A 26,091-nucleotide genomic window follows, 5' to 3' on the forward strand; every position below is an offset into this window, starting at 1 on the left:
TGCTAATTAATAGCTAACCAATATAACAAGGATGGAGAGACAGAAGATCATTTATAATTTTCTAATATCAATAGTAGTGAGACAAAAGTAATTATATTAGTAGAGCAGTGACGAAATTATACAGCGTCAATTATTATTCCCAAATTGGAAATATAGTAGTTCGACTTGAACGCTACTAATTTATCGACAAATTAATTCATAATCATTAAAGTCAGCTCCTATATTCGACAGCAAACCACGCTACGCTGGTTATCATTAGAACAATTGTTTCAGTCATAGGGATTATGCGAATTAAACAGAAATTGGCCTGTTTTCCACTAAACAATCGAAATTACACTGTTTTCGCTCTAATGAACGGTTATATGCCTCCAATCTTTCGTTAATTTGTATTCCTGAGTATTCTGTATAGAAATTATGGGACGATAAATTCGGTTTAACTTTCGGATATCGTGTTATTTGTACCTTTTATTTCTGTTCTTTGTGTATTTATTAAAGTAATCATTGTATGTAATTGCTGTTATCGTGAAGTTTACGTGATATTATTTGCGTGTTATATGAATAGCTTACAAAGTGCAAACATGATATGTGTTTAATTATGTATGTTACGGGTAAGGTATTTAGGTTATCGTGGTAATGTAATACAATAAAAATGGAATATCTTTCATATGTATCATTCAAGTACACGTTCATAAATCTAAAACATATTCAAAGGAAGATATTTTTAGAATTTAATATATTTTTATTTAAATATAATCCATTGAACCGCGGCTCGCGAATGCCGTAAATTCGCTTTGATAACTAATTGCGAAGCCGCAATAATTTATAGCCCCTAATATTCCAAAGCTTTAAAGTCTTATTAGGTCCTAATTCTCCTATAGCTTTAATTTGCTGGTGGGAAATTACCTTTCGCTCGCGATCACAATGGACCTTAGCAATGCATAGATGTATAAACACGTGTTTTTAATCCCTAACACGCGACGATTTTATTCTGAAGCCAACAAATGAGTGCTTATTATATTACAATATAATACCCTCTATACGTTGTAATTGACACATGGCTTCATCTAATATTTATTGCATATCATACGGAATAACAGCGATTTGATGCCTTGGTAATAACGTGGGGATTTGCCGCTGCTACAATAGGTTGAATAATTTAATGAGAATTTCATTTTAATAATTTTTATGTATGTAGATTTGAAATGAAACTTTATGTTGTGTTGTGTGTTGTTGTATTCTATTATGTAAACTTTATGTTAGTCAATAATACCTATAGTTGAGTAGATTTATTGGACGATTATGCTTCATCGTTAATTTGCTTTTAGTCGAAGAGTCGGCTCTTTACATTCTAATATTATCTATGGCTAACCTATCGTACTTTTATAGAACCCAACTTGTGTTTAAGCTGTCTTTACCTTTTTCACATTAAATACATAATCCGTCTTTTCTAGAACCGAACTTCGTTGGATCTTTCGACGTGGGCGAATACGTTTTATTCTTCTTCCGCGAGACAGCGGTGGAATACATCAACTGCGGAAAGGCGGTGTACTCAAGAGTAGCCCGCGTGTGCAAACGGGACACTGGTGGCAAGAATATACTGAGCCAGAACTGGGCTACGTATCTGAAAGCGAGACTCAACTGCAGCATTCCCGGGGAGTTTCCGTTCTACTTCAATGAAATACGTGAGTATTTGATAAATCATTGATGTTACTTCAGAAATGTATTGTAATTTGAATATGTTTACTTGATTATACATTTTTTATTGATATAATATGACGTCCTTAGGATATAATATATACGATGATATAAGTGTTAGAAAAATTGATGTACATAACAACATTAATGTAACAATTGTTATCTATCAATTTTTAATTCTTCAATTTATTCTGATATGCAAAACTGCGTTACAACAAAAATTAAATTATGCCTGATTATGTTGAGAAACAAGACAAACACATGACGCGAGCACCTGTCTATATAATTTACCCAACATTTAAATGCTAACTCCCCAATTTTTCTGCTTCACTCGAACAGCAAACTAAATGTTCCCCACTTAGATTTTAACTACATCCCGCCACGTCCCTTCGGCCAAACACGCAAATATTGACTGTCAATTCGGGCCAAACATACGGAGTTTCAATTCAATGGTGCATAGAGATTTAAGCGACAAAAGCGTAGCCAATTCCCGTCGCGATGAGCGATCCCAATCTTCATCTAATATTAACGTGCACCGTTCTGCCTAACGCCTTCCCCCAATGCATTCCTTGCATAACTCATGAGAATGTAATAGCAACATTTAAATATTTACCGTTTACTTCACCGAAACTCAATTAAAGGAAAGTCACTTCGCATACAGGAACGCACAACAATATTTTGACTTGGCTTTAAATTTAAATACATATCATATAATGTTGATATGTATTATTGATTAGTGCTTTTACTATTAACATATCAAGCTCTTCTTGGAGCTATTTTGCGAGGCATCTTTTATATCGAAGGTTTTTATCTAAAGAACGATCCTGATAAAAATAAAAGCATCATGATTTGATTTGATTTCGTGATTTTACTATATACGGCCAAAGTTGAAAGATGTTTATGATAGACCGTATATTCGCATTCTAGCCTAATAACCTAATAGTAATTAATGAAACCAATTTTTCTTGTATTATATCAAGTAGAACCTTTTAGTAGAACTACTTTAATGAAATTGAGTGGCTTGAACACTATGAATTCAGAAAATAGATTTTCACATACAAACTAGCATTAAAAGAGTATAATGATAGTATTCTACGACCTACATTCTCTATAAGCCGTATTATTATAAACACGCTCTTTCCTTATAAAACATTGAATAAACTAGAACACGTACTTAAATAAAAATGAAAGGTAATTTTATGAGTCCGTGCTAACGTTGAAATTTTTAATTAAAAGTATTAAATGAAAAGCCCTTGTTTTTGTATATTATATTGCCCAAAGTTTCCGCTTTATTAAGCAAAGAAACAAAATTGTATACAGTGTGTCCAGAAATTTACAATAGGTTTATTTTCTTGAGACAATACCTTTTTTTGAACTCTTTTACTGTTGGTTTTTATAACATCATGAATGTAAATATATTTAAATAAGTGGATGAAGCTATAATTAACCCCACTTCACATGTGACACACTCGTTGTTAGTGGATTTTATTATCCAGAGGCAGGCGATATTTTAAATATAAATTATTTTTTCACAACTTTATATAAAATATTTAAAATATTTTCGTTCAGTTTGGAAAATGTCAATTTATTGCACAACTACTTTTAAATATTAATGCCACAATGCGTCTAATAAACATTGTTTCAGATTTAGCCTTGCTAATTCTATGTCTAAGTTGTGGCTTTTGTTAATTAAAGCTTAAAACACAGGGAGTGTTTAAAGCTTAATAATACCATAATACCATAACACAGAATTATAAAAAATGAACATGTGTTACGCAGATCGGGCGGTATTTAAATAAGGAGGTTAAAGAATAAATTATATTTATAGTCGGCACGCGCTAAGCTTTCGTTTTGACAACTCTTTCGTGTTTTGTTTGTAAAATATGTTCTTGCTTTTTCCCAAAACATCGCTTTACGCCTTTCTCATATTTAATACAACTGTTATTTATGATATGACATGCCTTTGCCTACATTTTTTCTTTAACGACCTGTAATGAAAATATATTAACCGAAATGTTTGCTCAATGGAATAGTTAATCTTGGATTAAAAAGCTTTTTACCCCTTATGAATGAATAAATACAAAAGGCCAAACTTTTCAATTATTGTTTAGAAATTAAGATAAGTTTTAAAACAGTCATGTTAATATAGAGTAAACTAATAACTAACGAATTCAAATAGTGCTGAATAGTTCGTAATTATTATTCAAACAATTTAAGCTTATGTGACATCTACAACCTTGGAACTAATCGTAGTAACTTCAGAGTAAAGTTTGACAACCACAATAGTTACAATTAATTGGATTGCTAACTCTTGTACTTCGGGAAAATTGTGATTGTCTTGCAATTACGAATTGTTATAATAATTATTGTTTGTAGCAACGTTGAAATATTTCATTACATGTAATTTAACTTTCACAAGGGTTGTTTTCTGAAACTAATAATTACCATATATTTTTATACTAGGAATATTGATCTGTCTGTCTGCATTTGAAATGTATACACATCGTTAGAGTTCGAGCAAGCCACTTCTCATTAAACTAACCCATCAGCAAAAATAACTCCAATATCTCAAAACTAAACCAAAAGCTCCAGTTCAGTTATGTTCTATAATACTGAATCAATTAAAATACCCGCTTAAGGTTTCCCTTTAACTAATATTACGACGCGTAATCCGCAACAGAACACTTCCTGAATTTCAGTCAGACTCCCGCGGGACACATTAAAAGCGAAACGGGATCGCGTCTGAATAGAATACCTCCATCTGTTTTATGTTCGCAGTTACATTTTGTTGTAAATTTAATTCGTTTTGCCTATAATGAAATACAATTATGTAGAATTATTGCCTGTTTAATTGGATCTTTAAGTACGTTCTATTTTATTTTCAATGTTCAATGTTTAAACTTATTAAATTCTCAACAAAATGTTACAGCTCTAGGATATTAATGTATTTTACTTATAATTATAATTTATTCAAAAAAATAAGTAAACTTTAGCACAAATAGAAAAGTCTAGACAAACATTTCATAACGTCTAAATTTGTTACAACAGAGAGCATTTACAAAGTTCCCGGAGACGACAGCCGCTTCTATGGAGTATTTACTACCGCGTCAACCGGGCTTATGGGCTCCGCTATTTGCACCTTCACTATCGGCGACATCCAGAAGGCATTTGAGGGGAAGTTCAAAGAACAGGCTACGTCCAGCTCTGCTTGGCTGCCGGTTATTAGCAGCAGAGTGCCAGAACCCAGGCCTGGTACCTGTGTTAATGATACTTCGTCGCTACCGGACACAGTGCTCAATTTTATCCGGTAAGATATTTTTAAATTTTATCTGATCTGCTATATTCAGTAAAGAAAATAACAAAGTTTCATTTATGCATTAAGAAAAGAAAATAATAAAATTATATATAATTAAATAATTTTTAAATTAACGAAATCAGTCGCATTGTATTAAAGACGTGATTATCACAAGGTACGATTAGATCTATATGTCTGAAGACAAGAATCTTATTCCCGCACAAAGTAAACGAAGGTAAACAGAGTCGACGATCGCTTACAAACTTGCCACAGGAATCTCAACAGAAGCTCATTGAAATCGCAGGCACTTTTATCTAGCGACACGTCCTGTTAATTATTATCCGACGCTCTCATCCCGAGGGTGTTCAATTATTTTTTTTTTCCACACTTTACACGATCCTCGTGTGGAAACGCTGAGATTTTAACACTTCACCTGAACCAGCGTGAAAATAACACATTTCACGCACCGAGATTGAAATTTTTAATTAAATAAGTGGGGATTTGTTGTCAACGTGGAAAGAAACGCTTTTATCGCCGTGTGTCGGATGGCGTATCGCCTGACGCTATCGGGGACGCGTTACATTCGTTTTAATGTTTTTGTTGTGCTAATTTTCATCCAATTATGTTGTATTGTTGAAGTTAAACAACTTGCTTGGTAATAATTGAGACAGGTACAATGATAAGGGTACATTTACATTTATGGGAAGTTTGATATATTATGCAGATGTAGATTCAATTTAATAATGTATGAATTTCTTGATGCATAAGTCAATTTTAGAACTTTAAGTTTTGTTCATACGAATTAAATTTTGGTTTATATAAATAACATGACAAATATAGTAGAATTTTCCGCACATATTTATTTATTCTTTATTGCTCCGTGAATGATTACAATAAAACTTAACCTAAGAATGTTTTACTTTACATAATAAGAGACAATCGCACATTATTGTCCTGGTTTTATATATTTTCTTATCTCCCAAACAGGTCTCACCCATTAATGGACAGTGCGGTATCCCACGAGCACGAAAAGCCGATATACTACAAACGGGACCTGTTCTTCACGAGGCTGGTGGTAGACCGAGTAAAGGTCGACATGATGGGCCATCAGTTGGAATATACCGTATACTATGCTGGCACAAGTAAGAACAATATTAGCCTTTATATCTAGAGCAGGAGGATTAGTTTTAGCATGTGCTGTATTTGGAGCTGTTAAAATTCATATGTCAGATTTTTATAGCCAAGGTAAATTTTTTAAATTTACCACTGTCCACTACATAACAATATGAAGAGGTTATAAATATGTGTCAGTAACTTTTATCAAATAATATTATACGCTAAAATTTCTCGGTCGTGTCTAATATGGAACGAAACGTCTTTAAAAGAATTTATTACTTTTATTAAAGAGTTAACTTTTATATCATCTGCATATAACTCGCAGCCTTTGAACCTCAAAGCGACTCAAACCGTCAATCCGTAACGATGTAACATTTTCTTCTTTGATATTTCACTTACAAAATTACCCACACTTTACGATGTGTCTTAAGTGCACATCAACGTACAAATCGAATTAATAATTTTGACTTGAGTGATACAGTAATTGAATAATATTCGGGTCTACGGGTCGGGTCACGAATATTCGACCTACATAGATTTATTTTGGCAGCTGTCAATATTATACGGGCTTATGATTTGTTAACGTAGCGCGCACGACTCACTTGTAGGAAAATTGTATTTATAAAGACTACCCGCCACTTAAATTGGGTTACTTGGAGCCCTTTCACATACTACGTAGTAGTGTGTATCAGGAACAAACTGTATATGATCAATGTTCATTTATAAAACGTTAAGAATTGTATACATATTTATTTTAAAATTAATTTTATAGAACTTGGCAATTCAGAAAACTTTCTGTTTATTGACGTACATTATACGTATTTTCTTAATACTATTATAAAGGCGAAAGTTTGTAAGGATGTATGGATGTATGGATGTATAGATGTATGGATGTTTGTTACTCTTTCACGTAAAAACTACTGAACCGATTACAATGAAATTTAGCACACATATAGAGGGTAACTTGGATTAACACATAGGATAGTTTTTATCCCGGAAATCCCACGGGAACGGGAACTATGCGGGTTTTCCTTTGCAAACGCGGGCGAAGCCGCGGGCGGAAATCTAGTATTAAATAAAAATTAGTAATGATAAGGTATTATATTTGCAATTAAAGATTCAAACATAATATAAGCGGTAATAATTAAGTTACAAAGTCACTTATATTTTTAAATTTTTAATTAAAGTTCACACAATATAAGCATCCAGTCGAAAAAAAACATCAGTATTAAAAATACCTTCGCGCCGTGAAATGAAAGAGTACCTCTGGATGAAAATGGAGCAAAAGCCATAACTCGTTTTTGTGACATTTGGACAAACGCAACCCTTCCGCCGCCATCAGTGTTCTCGCATTCTCGCTTTCTAATATTTCTTTTCATTAATAATTTATTTTGCATTGTTTTATTTACATAATATAAAACGTAAATTATTTTTCTGTGTGCACGCTCAGCCCTCCGTATCAGGGAAACGAGGCCAAATTTGATTGTTTCGCACAGTTCCTAACTCGTATTATGTACACAGCAAGATCCTAATTTCATCAAAGCTGCTTAAAATCCATTGTCATATCCGAGCGGGAAGATAGCCTTTGAAGGCAGGAAACCCCATTATAATTTTTATTGTTCGTACGCAACGACCATGCACAACACCTACTTTTTAACACTTTGTCAACTCACAATTTATTAACTTTTAAAAGCTCGCACTAAAGCTTTTAAGCCGCACACTCGAACAGTATTCCGTTTTCCTCAGAAGTAGCAAAAAGTACATTTCTCTTTAAGCCTTTTTGAAAGTCGCGTTGCATTTCCACGGTTTTTCTTTCTCCTAAGGGGTTGTAGGATCTCAAAAGTATAATGCGAACGAGTTTATTAATAACTCCAACACTTTCTGTTATTACACCACCGGTACTTGTGAATAATTACTCCTTCCTCCAGTTTTTATTCGTAAAGTGTTCGTAAATTTTGTTAACTCAAACTAATTATGTTTGCATTTTGTTAGTATTATTTCGGTAGGTGCACGTGTGCCTTCAGATTGCGGCAGACCACAGACGTTGGGCGGAGTCGTCGGTGCGGCGTAAATTCGTACGTCGCGCATTAAACAACACCTTTAAGTGGTAATTTTCGTCCGTGTTGTTGCAATTTTCACCAATCTACCTGAAAATCGTTTTCCAAACTGAGACCCGCCCGAGACTACTGAATGGATTAAACTCACGTAGATATCTAACGAAGGGGGAGTTCGTTTACGGAACAACTTTTACGAAAGGAGAGCTACATTCGAGTTGGCGTTTGAAATGCTTGTGTGGAATATTAAATTGTTTAAGCGTTACCTTTGACGTTCCCTTCTGCTTTAGCCACGTACCGTGATAATTACTGTTGCTTAATCTGCATAATACTACTTTGTTTTGCCCTCAATAGTGAAAACTGTTTAAGCGCTAGCAAAATGTGGATACGAGAAGTGAGAACGTTGATTATAAACTTTGCGAGACAAACTAGAACGCAATAAAGTGCTTAAACGTTACATGTACTTCCGCGTCTGACAGTGCACCAAAATAAATGGTTTCGTGTATTCAAACTGTGAAGAGTGAGCTGCCCGAAAATCTACACTTAGTTTACAATTTAAACTCGAGCGTGAAATAAGTTGTACGCCTCAACCGTTGTGGATCGCCTGAGGGATCTTAAAAAGGACAGTTTACTCTTTCAATAAAGACTCCGACTGCGTCCGTGGTCTGGCGACGCGATATTGCCTCCCGCTTAGCCCGCTTCGAGTGCTTACCGCGTTATAATATGCATTAAACTGCGCTAGCCGTGGCGTGAAGTTGTAGCGGCGCTCGAGGTGCCGGCAGACAATGAGAAATGAGCGTATGATGTTCCCGCAATGCGGGCCCCTGCCTCGCCTCATTCCATTTGTTTTATCACGCCTAAATCACTGTTGCCACACAACTTTGCGGAGGTTGATAAAAGTTTGACAGCAACTGTCATGTACACCCCCGTGTTTGTCAATGGGAGGGAGGCAAGGTATCAAAGACATTAAGAGTATTTAGAAGTTAACGAAGTTAATTAAATTCCTCGAGTTGACATCAACAGTGAGAGTCTAAGGGCGTCTTTGTAAACAAACATAATAATAATGTAAACGTATCGCGCAAAGACAGCTTGTGTTCACAATTATGAAACTTAATTATAGGGGCTGAATCTATTCGTATAGACATACATAGAAAACATAAATACATAGAAAACATCATCGATATAAAGAACCAATTTAAATGAACCGAGTTATATCGGATATACCCTCAGCTCAAGCCTGTATCAAATACACAACTAGGTTGATTAAGCTTTGAACGTGCATGATCCGAAGCTGTTATTAAAAACGATTTAAAATTCACAGTCAGCTCAACGTGGAGTGGTCGGTGGATATATCGTAGCCATGATGATATAATTACGTGAACTCGAAGTCACAAAACGCTTAGTCCTTTGAGGTTTGGAATTTAGTTAGAGTTGGTGCATTGGCCAGACAGATTTAATAGCTTTTACTACGCATAAATGTCGCGAAAAGTTTCAACTGTCCTTTTCTTTAGCTATCATATTTACATTTGCATAATGTTGCATTTTGCTACTTAGTACTTCTCAGACTACTTTTAAATATGCATGGAGAGACCGGGAGGACATTTATTAGAGAAATAATACACTTATAAAACGCAATACAAATTTTAAAATGTAATAGGTGTAGGTATTCTAAACTTAAGAGTCGTTTATACCTACAATATTATGGAAGATATCTTAAATATTTTATATATCACAATACATTTACCGCCATGGCCATAAAAAGTTTTCTTTGCATAAGTATTAACGGCCTCATAATTATTTACAACACTCGTATCGTATATGTAATAACGATACACTGTGATATTGCTCTTAAAGTATCGGAAAGCCATTTGCGTAAGTGCATGAAGTCAAAGTTTTGCCGTAAACATGAATTGCGATCAAAGCAAAATGATATGTGAAGGTGGTACATTAACTGTAACATCAAAATGTGTTAGCAATTTTCAAATTTATTTTATACACATGCAACCAATACTTAGCAGCCTAGATATTCACATAAATTTAATAGTGTAATTTTTTTTAAAGCTGAATTATTTAACTGAATGACTCATCATGTGTTGTTTATAAAAAATTGTAATATGTTTTTTTGTGTACGTGAGTGCATCTTTTATTTTTATTATTATTTTAAAATATTTTCCACACAATTTTATGTAAATAACTATTTACATGATAATGTTTTAAGTATAACATTTTATGACTCTTACCGCAAAATCGCGTTAATGCACACTTTTTGTACTTACCTTATCTTAATAACCATGAAAAGCATTAGTAGTTTGTACTTTATATAGCGTCGCCATTTAGAATTCATTTTATTAAACTATCAATATAACAGCAATCTCGTAAAAATCTATCTCATATATTAGATGTTTTCGATACTGTATAGCTTCGGGCTTCATCGATGCATTGGCAGGACGAAAATGAACAATATTTATTGCTCAGAGCTGGGGCGGAAATTCCTAAGTAATTTATAGTTCAACGCTACCTTAGCTTACATTGTGTCCACTATTTTGAGTTAGCTCGTAGCTTTGAGGTTTTCCTGAGATATTCGATAGTGTTCATGAATGATAGTTGGGAAGCTGCTACACGTGATGCCTGTAAATTTTGTATAACGTCTTATTCTGTTTACTCGGACAATGTAGTTACAGTGTCCTGCATCTCTCGATTGAGTTAGTGCTATATACCTGATCAAAGCATTTCCTTTTTGAGGTATACAATATGTTTTAAATATATAATAAAATACGTACGATAGTAAAATAATACGATAGTTTTAATCCTGGATAATATTCGTGCTCGTTATTTTAATCAATACTGCTCCAAATTAGTTCGTTCAAACACCTATTGAATGATAACGACTTAATTCGGGGCCTGTCATTAAAATTGTATATATTTTAGCAACCCGTGTTATTAATGACTGCAGATAGTTATATTTTCAGTCATTATTCAAAACAGTTTAATTTAATATAATTTAATGGAAGTCAGAAATTCAAATGAACAAATTCAAGCCGTCGAGCTTAGCGGTCTATTTACAAAAGGATTGCCCCTTCGCACAAACACGAAGCAATTAGTTATACCCATAATTAGCATTCAAATCGCGTCCACTGAGAATAAACATTGATTTTTTATATCCCGAAACTGAGGGGAGGGCCTGTCGGGAACAGGATTTAGAATACTAATGTGTTCACTTTTGAACGGTTTTTCGCGCCCCGATAAAAGTACCCAACGTTTTTTGCATAAAACATCTCATCAAAGGATTGCTTAGGTCCCAGTGTATATTGAATATCAAAAGGTACGGGAAAGTTTCCGAAGGTGGCGCGGTCGCGGCATCCCTAATGCCACGGCCACCGTGAAAGCCTCCTTTAAAAATACACCTTTGATACGTGTTCAGAATAACCGACCGCTTAATACAAAATACAAAATAACGAGACACCTACAACCCTTCTCTAATATAAAATTCTATGAGGAAAATATTTTTCACTCCTTGGATATGTATACAATCTCTTAAGGAATTCTCTGACCTGATATAAACTAGCTATAAATGAAGCTCTATTTAAAGGAAAACTAATTTTCCGTAACCTTTAATAATAACGCCAATATTGTTAATCACTCTCAAAATACATCAAATATCTTTAACAAGACCTGTTAAAGATATTTGATGGTAAGCTAAATATTTTATTCAAAATGTGAGCTCGAACTCTTTAGTAAAACGTGTTCACAAGTATGTCTAATTATAATGTAGGTCACATTAGCACCTAAAAACTATCGATCTCCCTGATTGCTTTTCGGTCCTTGAATATTGAATGTACAAGCCTTGAAACTTATAACAATACATTGTCAGCCGATACATGTTATTATGGCCTTTGAAGTTATTTATCGGAAACGAAAATAGTATTAAATACATCAATAGCTCAGCAATAGACACATAAAATTTCTAACGTTTCTCATAAAAGTAGCTCGAGAGCTCGCTGGCAAACGTTTAAAAGCCGCGTTCTTCGATTTACGGCGTCTATAAAATACATATTGCGATCCCTGATAAAAGTCCGCGCCGAATTTGTTCATATTGTCAACCTCGAGATTTATTTGTTACGGTTTACGTAACGAATCAAGAAAACGGGACATTTAGGAAATGTATTTGACCAGTAAATGTTTAACCACTACCTAACCATTATCGTACAATGCTTCATTAATTTAATTAATTCCAAAAAGAAGAAAGGGAAAAGTAATGAAAAACAATGCTTGGTCATAATCGAGTAATATATTATGCTAATAAAATATTACAAGACACAAAAGTTTCCCAGAATTTTACATGCGCGTAAATGCGAGGTTTCCAATAATCGTAAGTTAAAAGTCGGCCGATTCGATTGGTTACCGACTTTTTTATGAAAAGCAATAAAGATGTTAGAGCTACTTTGTGTTTGAGAATTTATACCACTCGGAGGATAAAACTTATATTGTTCCGGAGATCGCAAAAAAGTTTTCACTTAGGCTTGTCGGAGCAAAATCTTTATTGGATTGTGGGGTAATTCCTTTTATACCACCTCCGGAGGGTTGTGATCACTGAGTAAGAAAATATGGAAATATAATTACAAAATGTGGCAACCCTTATCCTTGTCCTTAATTTAATTTAGTGACAAGATTCGGAAATAAGGTTGGACATATTAACTCAACGAGCGAAATTAACTATGTATAATATAAAAATATATATTTTTTGTAAACGTAGCGGAACGTAGTATTTATTGTCTTAACTAGCTAGAAGATTATTTCATTGTGATGAAATTGCATAAAATAAAATATTAGTAAATATTTCGTAAGAATAGATAGTTATTGAGATTTTAACGAAAAAAATCACTCATTATTCATGATTACTAATTACTATTGTTGATTGCTACTTATACGTGTTTGTGTTACTATCCTAATTTTCTCCACACGTTCCTTATTCCTCAATACATCTCGCTATTAAAAACAAAATGTACTCAATTTGTTCTGTTCTTCATTTGTTCTCCTTAGAGGCTCCGCAGGGATTGACCGGTTCGATTAGACCAATGCGTTTAATTATTTTGCCAGTCCCAATCGTGATCAGAATTAATGACTATAACTACGTTTATATTTATAAGCCTCCATGTTAGACGGATTACCAGCGTCTGCATCGCTTTAACCTAATTAAATATTTGATAGTGCGCCGGGAATTATAGTGCTCTCTAAAAACATACATCATTATTCTTTGAAGTCATATTATATACGGAGGAGCTTTCTGTTTATATACGTATACATTCGTAATACTTTATTACTATTTTCGTATGTATGTGGTATAATGTTCAGCTATAAAATAAGTTATACATGTAGGCATTAAACTGTTTCAAAACACCATAAAGCTAGGTAAAAGCATCCTTATTGACACAACACATTAAATAAGTTTCCAAATGATAACCATAATAATTATCAGTATGACAAATATTGCATCGGAAGGCTGATAACGAATGGGCAAAAAGTAATTTCAACTCGTCTTTTACCCCCTAACATTACGTGACGTCACGTCTTAAAGCTTAAAGCGTGTTACGAGGTTGCCATAAACAGATTTCAGTTTGGCCCTGTACCTCCCTATTTGCTTGCCGGATTCCGTGAATGCTTTCTCTTGTACTCGCTATTATCGCATCAACTTGAAATACTGTCAAAATTTAAAAGCCGCTAATGTATGGTGTGAGGCACAGACCGCGGTAATGCTCCTGTGTGTTTATATATCTTACGACGAATAGTTTGCATTGAAATGTCTTCTCTCTGAGGATATAATAATATTTAATTTCTGGCCTTCTACGTATTAGTTATCATTATTTAGTTTTATTGTCCCTTATATGTATTAAGATTAACGTTTTTATTCTATTCATTTTTAATGTTGGGATTCAATATCAACGAACAGACTATGTTGTACTGTATTTTATAGCTTAACTTTACTGCTGAACTTTTCATAGCCTACACCGAAACATTTAATTTATTATCAAAAACACAGGTTTATAATTTATCATACAAAAATTGTTTTATATTCGGCACATGAACCTTGAACTAATATAAATTCCAATACCGCTTACATATTATTCCGTAATGATGGCAGTTTCCATAACGCAACCTCTATGTTGGCACGATTGCCCTAAATTTAGTTCTCATTATCTTTATTACACCTTTGATGTTAATCACAGCAGGCTTTATTGCATCAAATGACATAGGTATTAAATAGGTTGGCCCTTTTAATGAAAGTAGATTAATACGGAATGTCGAGTTGTGTGTAGAAATACTTTTTTTGCGATTTAAGCCGGTGTTTATTATTTATAACATGCTTTTGCATTTTCATTTATACCATATTATTTATGTTTTTTTTTATTATTTAATGTAAAAAATAAGTAAATACGAGAGTTAATTGACAATTGTAACTTAACAAAACAATAGCCGAATATAATATGTAGTTAGCTTTGATCAATACGCGAACTACGTGGGTAGGATAATATAATATAATTCAAAATATTTATATGTATAGCACATATAGAAGCTTCAAAGCATTAATTATAATGTTATAATCAACTGTAAAGTAAATACCTCTGCTATTTCAATGTCAAATCAAATCATCGTAATTGCTTTACACTCTCGTTTTCGCAAACATGGAATACATCAACAATTCTTATTGTGCGGGTACGGTAACAAACTGTAATTATATTCCATCAAAGGTCTTAGGAATTGCGTACATTAACACCCACATATAAGGCTTTGTCAACACTGTAATGGAAGTGAATCAATGCTTTTTGACAGGTGTATTGTCGCGGCGAGTGTATAGGAATAGGCCGAATAATATAAGGCCGAGTCTCGACCTCAAAGATGCTGCAGGCTTTGTCGCGAGTGCCTTATGACGAATCACTATTAAATTATTTAAATATGTATTGTGCCAATACAAACCAATGACGCATAAACTTATAGAAATAATAGTTTGCATTATTTTTACCTAGAGCGACATCTTATCCGCTTAAAATTTCATTGACCTCACTGTAAAATATAACATATAATAGAACCAAAGAAAACAGTGTGAATATCATCCCAAGGCTATAAACAAACCCTTAGTGGGTTCATGCGATATTCATCGTACATAATTATCCACGCCTGTTTACGTCAATCAGGTGCTACGCATGTGTCGCGAAAACTAATGGCCTGTAATGGCTGAATACATTATTAAATGAAATCGCGAGATAGATGTTACAGCCATTTGTAATACACTTCATTTAAACCACAAATTCAATAACTATTGACGTTGAATTTTATATTTAGGTTCATAATGCAATAGTTAGGTGCATCGTTCAAAATGCTTTATTAATATAAATGTTTAAAGAATAGAAAAAAATCGATTACGATTTTTTTCGATCGAGCTCCCATCATTCGCCATTCCGGGACGACGCGGACGGCTCAGCCACCTGTGAAAAAAAACAAAACTGTTTAATTTTATTGTTTTAAATATTATAGCAACATACAAAAATGCTACTACACTTTATAAAGTATAATATGAACTTTCTTAGCTTGATACCAACGGATTTACGTCCCCATTTGTTATTATTAACAGAAATATCGAGAAATATTAAATCCATGTACATATGGCAGCTACGAATATAATTTAGGGTACACTCACAATGCGGATCTGGTCGCAATGACGCACAACGCACCGTCTGCAACACGTACCATCTATGTTATAACCCAGTTAGGTAATTTTGGTACATGCCTTAATCCAATTAGCTATTAAGATCCGTGGTCCGAATATTAATTCGCTCGTGAATTGGTTCGTTTTGAAAGGAAACTTGTGACCTTATGTACAAAGGTTTAACGAAATATCCAACGGTCACGTGCGAGATTTGATTGTGTACAATTGTATTTAGAAAGATTTTGCTTAGTTTCTCTATATTTTTGTCTTGTGTTGTGACGAAAACAAAGTATTAGATTTCGTAACCTGATAGTGGATTGAAGTAAATTGATTTTTCATTCACTTATTTTTACCGAATATAGTGAAAAAGATGTTTAAAAAGGACCTCTAAGTATAATAAAACGGTTAAAGCGAAAGTTCACGGCCTGTCACCGACGACGACTCAAATTAATTGAGGCGTCGCTCGAAGCGCCATTGTAATTTATCATTTTATTAGACAAGCTGTTTATTAATGCACACAGTTTTGATTTGGTGAATTATTACCATGCCAAGATAGATTGCGTTATCAAACTTTATTACTTCCACTTTGTCGCAATTTTTTGATAAGCGGTTATGGTTTCAGACAAATTTTGTTTTTAAGTACTTATAAAGATGTTATTTAACAACATTTTGATCTTTCATCAATTTAATTACTATATTTTTGGCCTCACCCACACGAAGAATAACAAGAAGTCAAATAATCAACATAATAAACAGAGAACCCCTAGACCTTCGCTAATTGATCCCTGAACGTAACGAACCATTATAATTTCTCCTTATGGCTAGACGTTGCCGGCACAATTAACGAAAACCTAATTACAAAGGAACCCGACTTTATGGACAATATAAAAATAAAATATTGCCGTGTATGAAAGTTTACTTTCCCAATTTACGGGTTGAAAAGCCTTTTGTTATTGCATCAAATCTTTGAAAAGGGCCCAAATATTTTATTTCGAGTGACAAAAGGCTGATATGAACAGACAGTGGGCATAACTGTTTCGTATTATTTAATAACAATTTCACTCACATATGCTCCAATTTGAATATCGAAAGTTTCTCGTATCCAATATATATTTGATTGTTACAGATGAAGGCAAAATTCATAAAATCGTTCAGTGGACTCGGAACGGTGACAGCCAGTCAGCTTTACTTGACATATTCGACGTAACTCCCGGTGAACCTATTCAGGTATGTAGTGTGCATAAACTGCAATTTTAACACTTCGCATATTGACACGAGTGTAATTTGCTGTGGAATAGAATACTGGAATTGAATAGAATAAAACATTTTGCATAGTTTGCTTTTTCGAACAATAAAAAGACTTTACATATATTTTTCGCGTTGAATTATTTCAATTTACAGATAACTTAATGCTTTGTCAATAAACTTAGGAGTACTCAACAGTATTAATATTTAATATATTGCATTATTTTTCGAAACATATAGTTGCATGATGTTACTTAATAATTCATCCCATATGAAAATTAACTTTACATATAAACAATTAAGATATACATAAAGTTTCTGCTAGTAGTAGATGTAAAATAAATTAGCTTCAGTGAACTTCGTAAGCACTATAAGATTTACATCTTTACTTTTCGTAGGCGATGGCACTATCTCGCATGCACGGCTCGCTCTACGCGGCATCTGACCGGCGAGTGCTACAGCTACGCCTGGCGTTATGCGCGCGCCGCTACGACGCGTGCGTACGATGCGCACGCGATCCGTACTGCGGGTGGGATCGAGACGCTGGCGTTTGTAGAGAATATATGCCGGGGTGAGTTGTAAATTAAGATATATGTAGTAATATGCGTTTTAATACTGATGTTGATACATGTTACAATAATCAGATTGTTATTCTTAATAATAAAAGCTTGCAGTAACAGTGAAAAATATGAAATATTGAAGAGTTGCTTTTTTTTTTAATGAGAACATAAGACTTTGTACAATTTGATAAAATAATTTTTTGATAAATTTTTGCTTATTACTACCTATTACAACTAATTAAATATACATATTAATTTTTATTTGAAATACAGTTTATCAATATTTTTAAAGCTTAATATTTTCAAACGTATAATTTACCCGTATCTAATTGAAATTGAAATTTTATTAAAATTGCTATATTGAACTTGTAATCACTTTTTAGACGTTATCAGCGACGCTGTTCGAAAACGTAGTGATTTTGATAATTAATATTCACCGTTATTTTTATTGCCATAGCCACTATCCAACAACAATGTCCATACTTTATTATCATCGACTGCATAGCTTTCAAATTTAATAACCCAGTGCTATTAACTAAGTTTCAGTCGATGCTATCGATAACATTAAATCGATTCTTAATAATACCCTGCCGGCCGTCCATTGTGTATCAAATAATCACACGAGAACAAACAACTGAAATTTCAAATACAACCTTTATTTTTGACTATCAAGCAGTCGCTGTATGTTTAACCAGAGTCAATAATAATGAACAATACTTTGACAATTTTCTGAAATGTAAACGTAATTATATTAAATGGATATCGGAACTGGGCTAGTTGTTTTGTCATAATTATGAAAATAGTATGTGATTATGATTATCTTTTGTCTGCATAATACGTACGTATTATTTGTTATTACGTAAATTGTAGTACATACTCATCAAAGAGTATGGCTCTATGATATAGGTATTTATATCACAATTCATTTACTAAAATTGTGCTGTACATTAATGAGAGTATAATAAATAATTTCCTTTCCATTGCAAATAATACCTATACATACAGCTATATACTAGTTGCACATTGATAAAAACTGCTATACAATTCTCATATAGGTTTTGTAATTAATCCATCTATATAAAATAAGTCACGAAAACTCTCTTACCAGGTTAATCCAAGACGTAGCAAATGAAACAGCGGATATCTGCGACTCGTCCATATCACGTAAGAGTGTATCAGCCACGTGGGGACAGAGCCTCCATCTCGGCAGCTTCGTGAAGATGCCTGAAGTTCTACAACCCAGAGCGGTATCCTGGTACCACTATTCGAGAGAGAAGGGACGCCATCCGATCACTTTTAAGTGAGTTTTGTTAAGCATTAATGTTGTATTTAAGAACATTGTTTGAGGTCTTTGTTGTATTAGTTTCCACATACCACGATCTCGTTGAAAATTTTTACATTGGCTATCAATAAAATGAACGACAGACGTGTTATTAAATGGCATAGAACGTGCATTTACTACAAGTTTAAAATATAGGTACAACGAATAAAGTAATGATACAACATTCCATACATACATTCCTATGAACAGTAGGCAATGCAAGAAGATTAACCAAAATTATTGAAAACCGTACACTAAGCGTAATAATAGAACATTCAATATACCACAAACGTAGCATTCCTGCGGGGTGCACTGTACGCGTGCAACAAGATTAATTAAAGTGTTTCCAAATCCACTTCTATCTACTTCCGTGGGCATAATTAAAACTCGGGGGAAACGTTTGTATCGCTTTCTCTCCTGCCATGCCTTTTAAACTGTTTTCAAATCCTTCACACGGAAGCGGTAGTTAATTGTTTTTTTAACCTTGGCTTTTGTTTTTATTTCGCTCATTATTGTTGAGTTGTTATTCTAGTAATTCGAATGCACAAGCATTCAAAGTCAAGTCTGTGGTATATGGTCTTTTTAAATAGATGTCAACATGTCTTTGTTATTATGTACCTACATGTAAACACTTGAAATATTTTAGATTCCGAGAAAAATGAAAGCAAAAGAAATTACAAAAGCTTCAAGGTCTCAAGATAGAATTTAGGAATATTAATATAATTCTTACATTTTCAGTAAACCAGAGAAATACATAGAGACGTCAGAACACGGGTTGCTCATAATATCTGTGAATGAGGGTGACGCGGGGCGCTACGACTGTTGGCTCGGCGGCTCTCTGCTGTGCTCTTACAATATTACTGTTGATATACACAGGTAATTAAAACAATTATTATTAAGACATAATTGTGTATAAATAAATGCATGTACACTTTTCATATACGTTAGTTAATTTAAGTGATAAAGTATCTCTACCCTTACACTTTTAACCGGACTGGCCAAATTATCTTGTTCCTAAAATTATAAAAATGTGCTTTCACTTTAACATCCATTTAATTTAGTAATTGTCCATTCAATTGGTAAACAAAGAGCTTCATGTAATTATGCTACCTGTATTATACAATATGAGAAATTATAATACAAAAATATTTAAAATAATAATACCCAATTTGCATAAAAGCAATTTCTATTTGTAGAAACGTCATTAATATAATGCACATAAATTATGCGCAATGCAATGAAACGTTTATTTTGGCTAATTTTATTGTTTAATATCATTCTCCATTAGTGGTTGCAATTTAGCCGATTCACGTTTGTTCCGGAATCATTTTTTACCGGAAATATGTTTTCTATTATTCAATCAAACCAAGGTTTTACTATTCATTGCAGTAAGTTTTAAACTATATAAGAATACCAGAAAACTTTAACGTATATAATATATTCATTTTATAATTTCAGTTTTTCTTCAGAAACACAATTACATACACATAATTGTAATATGCATTTCAATTCTTAAAATTTATCCAGTTTAAATACAACACTTTCCATTTACTTCTTATAAATGTCTGTATATCGGTTAAGCACGCTTAATGAATATTTATTGCAGATGTTCACCACCTGAGAAAAGTAACGAGTATCAGAAGATTTATTCAAACTGGTGTCACGAGTTTGAAAAATATAAAAGCGCAATGAAAACGTGGGAAAGAAAACAAGAGGTAAGTCGAAAGTACTTAGATAAACGTAGTTTTTAAAGTAAGCTGCTTTTCTTCACAAATCTGTATCTGTAGCGTACTTAGTGTTATAAGTTGATATTTTTATCTTTTATTATTTTATAATAATATAATTAAATATATTTTTTTGCAATATCTGTTCTTCTGTCATTCTAATCATTTTTATCTGTTTCAGCAATGCGCGCGACAAAACGACTCCAATCAAAACACGCATCCGAACGAGATTGTGTGATAGCTTCTAAACATCGCCTATCTCATGTTTCAGTCCGTCACCCACTACGGGGCAATCCCCGTACCTTATGTGTCTGCCGCTCTCAAATATTTAAATGTGTTCTCATAAAACAGTTTAAATTCATCGATAACAGAATACGGACAGCGCGAACTTATAAATATTGTGATGCTCAAAGTGTACACGACTGTACCATCATATATTTTCTTAATAACGATTGTTATAATGCCGTTACCGTGTAACATCAAGACAAAAAGTGTTTTCGTACCCCGCATGGAAAACGTGCAACATTTCATCATCGAACATGAGAAGGTGATAAAAATTTAAAATTTTACGGACAATTTTAAAATAGAACAAAGAGTTCTAGGATGCTTGTTGGTGATGGCGTGTAAAGTTTAAACATAAATTTCATGTTGTAAGTACGCTTCGTTAAGAGAGTAGTAAAATTGTTAGTATTTTGAAATTTTCGTACTCGTGCGGTCGACGTGCCCGGTGCCGCGCTTAAACTGCCTAATGTGTGTACGTGGTAGTTAAACGATCCTATTACTTTAAGTTATTTATATTTTGTCCTTTGTTGCATTTATTATTTTAGTTAATGTGCTGTATTTTCAGTACAAATGTTTATTTTTAAAGACTAGGAAAATATCTTATCGGTGAAAAGTTGCAAGGATATTTGCTAAATATTTAGGGATTTGCTAAAAATTATTATTATTGTATCATCAGAACAGCACGTTAACGAAGACTCGGCAACGCGACGGGTGAATTTTGATCCTATTTGTAATTAAGTTTGTTAAAATGATCAAAACTCGTTGCCTTTTTACTAATGAATGAATACGTATAGCTGTTCTGTAATTTGAAATCTCTGAGGGTTGTGGGAGGGTCTGCCTCATTATTTTTCCCCTTATTCGTGTAAATAGTTACCTAATTCCTCTGTCTACTTGTAAGTGTACCTACGTATAGAATGCACGTCCCTATAATAATATATTTTAAGCCTGTGATATATAAGAAATCGTATAAATTTAAGTGTTTATTGGAATGCAATAATGGCAAATAACTTGTTTAGACTATGCAATTAACTAAATGCCATGTTTCTGTATGGAAGGGGAGAATCTTCCATGTATTGATTTGTTTAAAATTTTAAAACATTAATATTTAAATTTTTATGACTCTGGCGAGCATATTGCATAGTCTATGCCAAGTTTTGGAGATATGTATCGTATAAGAAATTGAAATTATATATTAAATAATAAACTTAATACAACTCATTAAATTCAAAACATCCACTGCCACATATTGTTCAGGTATTTCATTGTTTTATTGTGATTTAATAAAACCTATAAAATCTAACATTCTCCATTTTTTATTCTTAACCAATCGAGTGAATGTTATGTTAAAATGTATGGATTCTGTATTAAACAAACATGTTTTAACTAAATGAACACATCAGCAATAAATTGTGACTAAATATAAAGGCTTGCTCACTGAATAGATACATAGTATACCGGGGCACGCGTAGCTATTCATTACAATATTATTTAGCGCCCAGCTTTCTTCAAAATATATAAAGCGTGATTAGTGACATTTTCACTATTGTGAACGCTTCTTTGTGATTGTTTAGCCGGTAATTACGCCTAAACTACGCATGTCCCGGTATAAAATTTTACTAAATATTTACTTATGTATAAAACGTTAGTATATGAAAGTAGACGGTGTTTTAGAGAATAATTCTGCATATTTTTGTACAAAGAAATTTGATCTTAAAGTCGACCTAGATGATTCGTAATTAATATAACAATATCATCCTCACTGGTACCTTTTCGATACTTCGATTCCATATCATAAAGTACTAATTAAGAGCTTGTATTATACTATTGTACTTACACCATTACTATTTATAAATAGCTATTGAATTTGAAAGACAAAAACGTTTTATAAAATTGTAAAAATATTTTTTCTAGAGATTTATTACGAACGCCATAGATGAATATTGTTCTTTCTAAATCTACTCTCATTTCCTTCATCTCTTCACAGCTCATTTTCTTAAAACTCAAACATTGAAACCGGCCATTTTGAAATGTATTTTAATATTCAGTACTCGTTTTCATTAAAGTAATTAGTTTCTCGTACCGAAACTATTATAATTGACGTTAAGGTTAGGTGATTAGGTGCTTAAAAATATATTATTTTATTTTAGCAAATACATTATAATATAATATTTTCAAATCTTTCATATCATAATGTACATACATTGATCGAAATAGATGTAATAATAGAAATAAATCTGAGCTTTTTAAATTATGTATCACTTAAGGTTCGGTACTTAAGTATTTTAGTGATTTTAAAACTAAAGATATTCCGAAAGGGATAATCTTGCGCAATAATTATAGCTAAATACTTACTATCTGTACTAATCGAATAGTTCTGTAAATTTCACATGTTACTATACTGTATTAAGATAAAATTCAAAAGTAGTTTAAGATTTTATATAATAAATCTATGAAATGTATCTTGCAGTTTGAGTTTTATTTAAAACTTCCTGTTCGCCAAAAGTAAGGACAACCTTAAAAAATAAATATCAAAACAAATTAGAGTTTACTAATAACTTCATATATATAATAAATACTGCAATCAATTTATTTAAGAAAGAAAAAAGAGAGGATAATAGATATTAATTTTCATATAGCAGTATATGAGTGATCTGAGGCATGAAACCTTATTAACTTACATTTTTAATTTAATAGAATATATTTTGGTTAATAGAATTATATGATTTTAACTCAATCAAGCAATGACGATTGATCTATGTAAACGAATTTGTTCATAAAAAAGTAACCTAACTTATTACTTTATTACCTATAAATACATTTTCTGAGTCAACCCTCTAAAGAACATTTCGAGAGCCTACAATGATGCATTATTGATATTAATAAAATATGATAATTGAAAATCACATAAATTAATTATAGAAAAGAGAGTAAAGGGTACAAGATTATAATGTAGTTAAGTACATAGTGAGAAATATGCTACAAAACGACGACGCGTTTGGCGCAGTGGTAAAATAACTACCTACTGAGCCGACGGTCCCGGGTTCGACCCCGGTCAGGGCAAATATTTGTGTCATGAACTCAATTATTTGTTCTTGGGTCTGGGTGTTATCTATATATGTATTTATTAAATATTATATTTATCGTCGCCTAGTACAAGCCCTAATTGAGCTTACTGTGGGACTAGGTCGATTTGTGTAATCTATACATATAATAAAATCGTAGGAAAGTCAAAACTGTACATTGAATATTTTTTTAAAAGAATACATAATCCATGATCTATAATCGATATAGAAGCCAAAAATATAGTTTTTAGAATTTTTGTCTGTTTGTCTGTTTGTCTGTTTGTCTGTTTGTCTGTATGTTTGACCGAGCTAATCTCGAAAAGTACTGCATAGATTTACTTCAAATTTTGCATGAATATTCCTGAGAGGTCGGGTGAGGATAGTTTAAACATATTATCATGATATCACCTTCGCGGGAGGAGCTGTGAACCTTTATTTTTCTTTCATATTCCGTGTACTACGACAGCGTACAATCTAAAGACTCATGTTTGAATGTTGGTTTCGAGTAAGCCATGCTATTATCTAGCTTTACAAAATAAAAACTATGTCATTTACGTAATTTGGGCAGAGAAACAGTTTAATGAATTTAGTAGTATAAAGACAAATCTGAAACAGCGCCATCTATGAGATTTCGTAAAAATCAAATCAATTTACATGTTAACACTACTGAAAATACTGTTGAAAATTAATAATTTAAATATAATCATGTTATTTATTTAACTCTTTAACCCATATCTTCCCTTCCCTATAAGGTGCGCTTATATTTCGTGCGAATATACTACATTTTTAAAAGTGAGGGTAGATGTTTATTATTTTAAGTCAAACTAGACACCATTACAATCTCAGAGCAATATTACAATTAATCTAATATTGATTGTGTTCATTGGTTACATTCTTAAAATCTTCCTGTTTTATAAATTTATAAAGAATAGAAAAAATTCGATCACGAGGCGGGACTCCAACCCACATAATTTCGTGATCGAATGTTTCTATTCTTTATAAATTTATCTATACATATAATAAAATCGTAGGAAAGTCAAAACTGTACATTGAATATTTTTTTAAAAGAATACATAATCCATGATCTATAATCGATATAGAAGCCAAAAATATAGTTTTTAGAATTTTTGTCTGTTTGTCTGTTTGTCTGTTTGTCTGTTTGTCTGTATGTTTGACCGAGCTAATCTCGAAAAGTACTGCATAGATTTACTTCAAATTTTGCATGAATATTCCTGAGAGGTCGGGTGAGGATAGTTTAAACATATTATCATGATATCACCTTCGCGGGAGGAGCTGTGAACCTTTATTTTTCTTTCATATTCCGTGTACTACGACAGCGTACAATCTAAAGACTCATGTTTGAATGTTGGTTTCGAGTAAGCCATGCTATTATCTAGCTTTACAAAATAAAAACTATGTCATTTACGTAATTTGGGCAGAGAAACAGTTTAATGAATTTAGTAGTATAAAGACAAATCTGAAACAGCGCCATCTATGAGATTTCGTAAAAATCAAATCAATTTACATGTTAACACTACTGAAAATACTGTTGAAAATTAATAATTTAAATATAATCATGTTATTTATTTAACTCTTTAACCCATATCTTCCCTTCCCTATAAGGTGCGCTTATATTTCGTGCGAATATACTACATTTTTAAAAGTGAGGGTAGATGTTTATTATTTTAAGTCAAACTAGACACCATTACAATCTCAGAGCAATATTACAATTAATCTAATATTGATTGTGTTCATTGGTTACATTCTTAAAATCTTCCTGTTTTATAAATTTATAAAGAATAGAAAAAATTCGATCACGAGGCGGGACTCCAACCCACATAATTTCGTGATCGAATGTTTCTATTCTTTATAAATTTATTATTTATAAATTTATATTTATAAAGCATTTGAATGTCATAAAACCAAAAATATCAAATTCAATCTTTGTGTTTTGTGAATTTTCACCATGCGTTCCCACAAAGTGTAAGTTGTTACTTTTATAGGTATTTATTATTTATAATGATAATGATAGCAA

The 26,091-nt window shown here is 32.7% G+C and overlaps 1 protein-coding gene across 2 annotated transcripts in view; it reads left to right on the plus strand.

The window, feature by feature from the left end:
• Sema2a (Semaphorin 2a) overlaps positions 1-23,460 on the plus strand; it is a 248,737-nt gene extending 225,277 nt beyond the window's left edge. For both annotated transcript variants that reach the window (XM_090104080.1, XM_090104079.1), the window contains 9 exons: positions 1,452-1,682; positions 4,744-5,002; positions 5,978-6,132; positions 16,989-17,089; positions 17,506-17,678; positions 18,776-18,967; positions 19,727-19,864; positions 20,595-20,703; positions 20,894-23,460. In XM_090104080.1, the coding sequence (XP_089960206.1) occupies positions 1,452-1,682; positions 4,744-5,002; positions 5,978-6,132; positions 16,989-17,089; positions 17,506-17,678; positions 18,776-18,967; positions 19,727-19,864; positions 20,595-20,703; positions 20,894-20,950 (1,415 nt within the window). In that variant the 3' untranslated portion in view covers positions 20,951-23,460. The remainder of the gene's footprint in view (positions 1-1,451; positions 1,683-4,743; positions 5,003-5,977; positions 6,133-16,988; positions 17,090-17,505; positions 17,679-18,775; positions 18,968-19,726; positions 19,865-20,594; positions 20,704-20,893) is intronic.
• Positions 23,461-26,091: the final 2,631 nt, after the last annotated feature.

The sequence above is a fragment of the Colias eurytheme genome, chromosome 7, assembly GCF_061535395.1.
Source record: "Colias eurytheme isolate Ceu_HAF_F1 chromosome 7, ilColEury1 Martin Lab GWU primary, whole genome shotgun sequence".
NCBI lineage: Eukaryota > Metazoa > Arthropoda > Insecta > Lepidoptera > Pieridae > Colias > Colias eurytheme.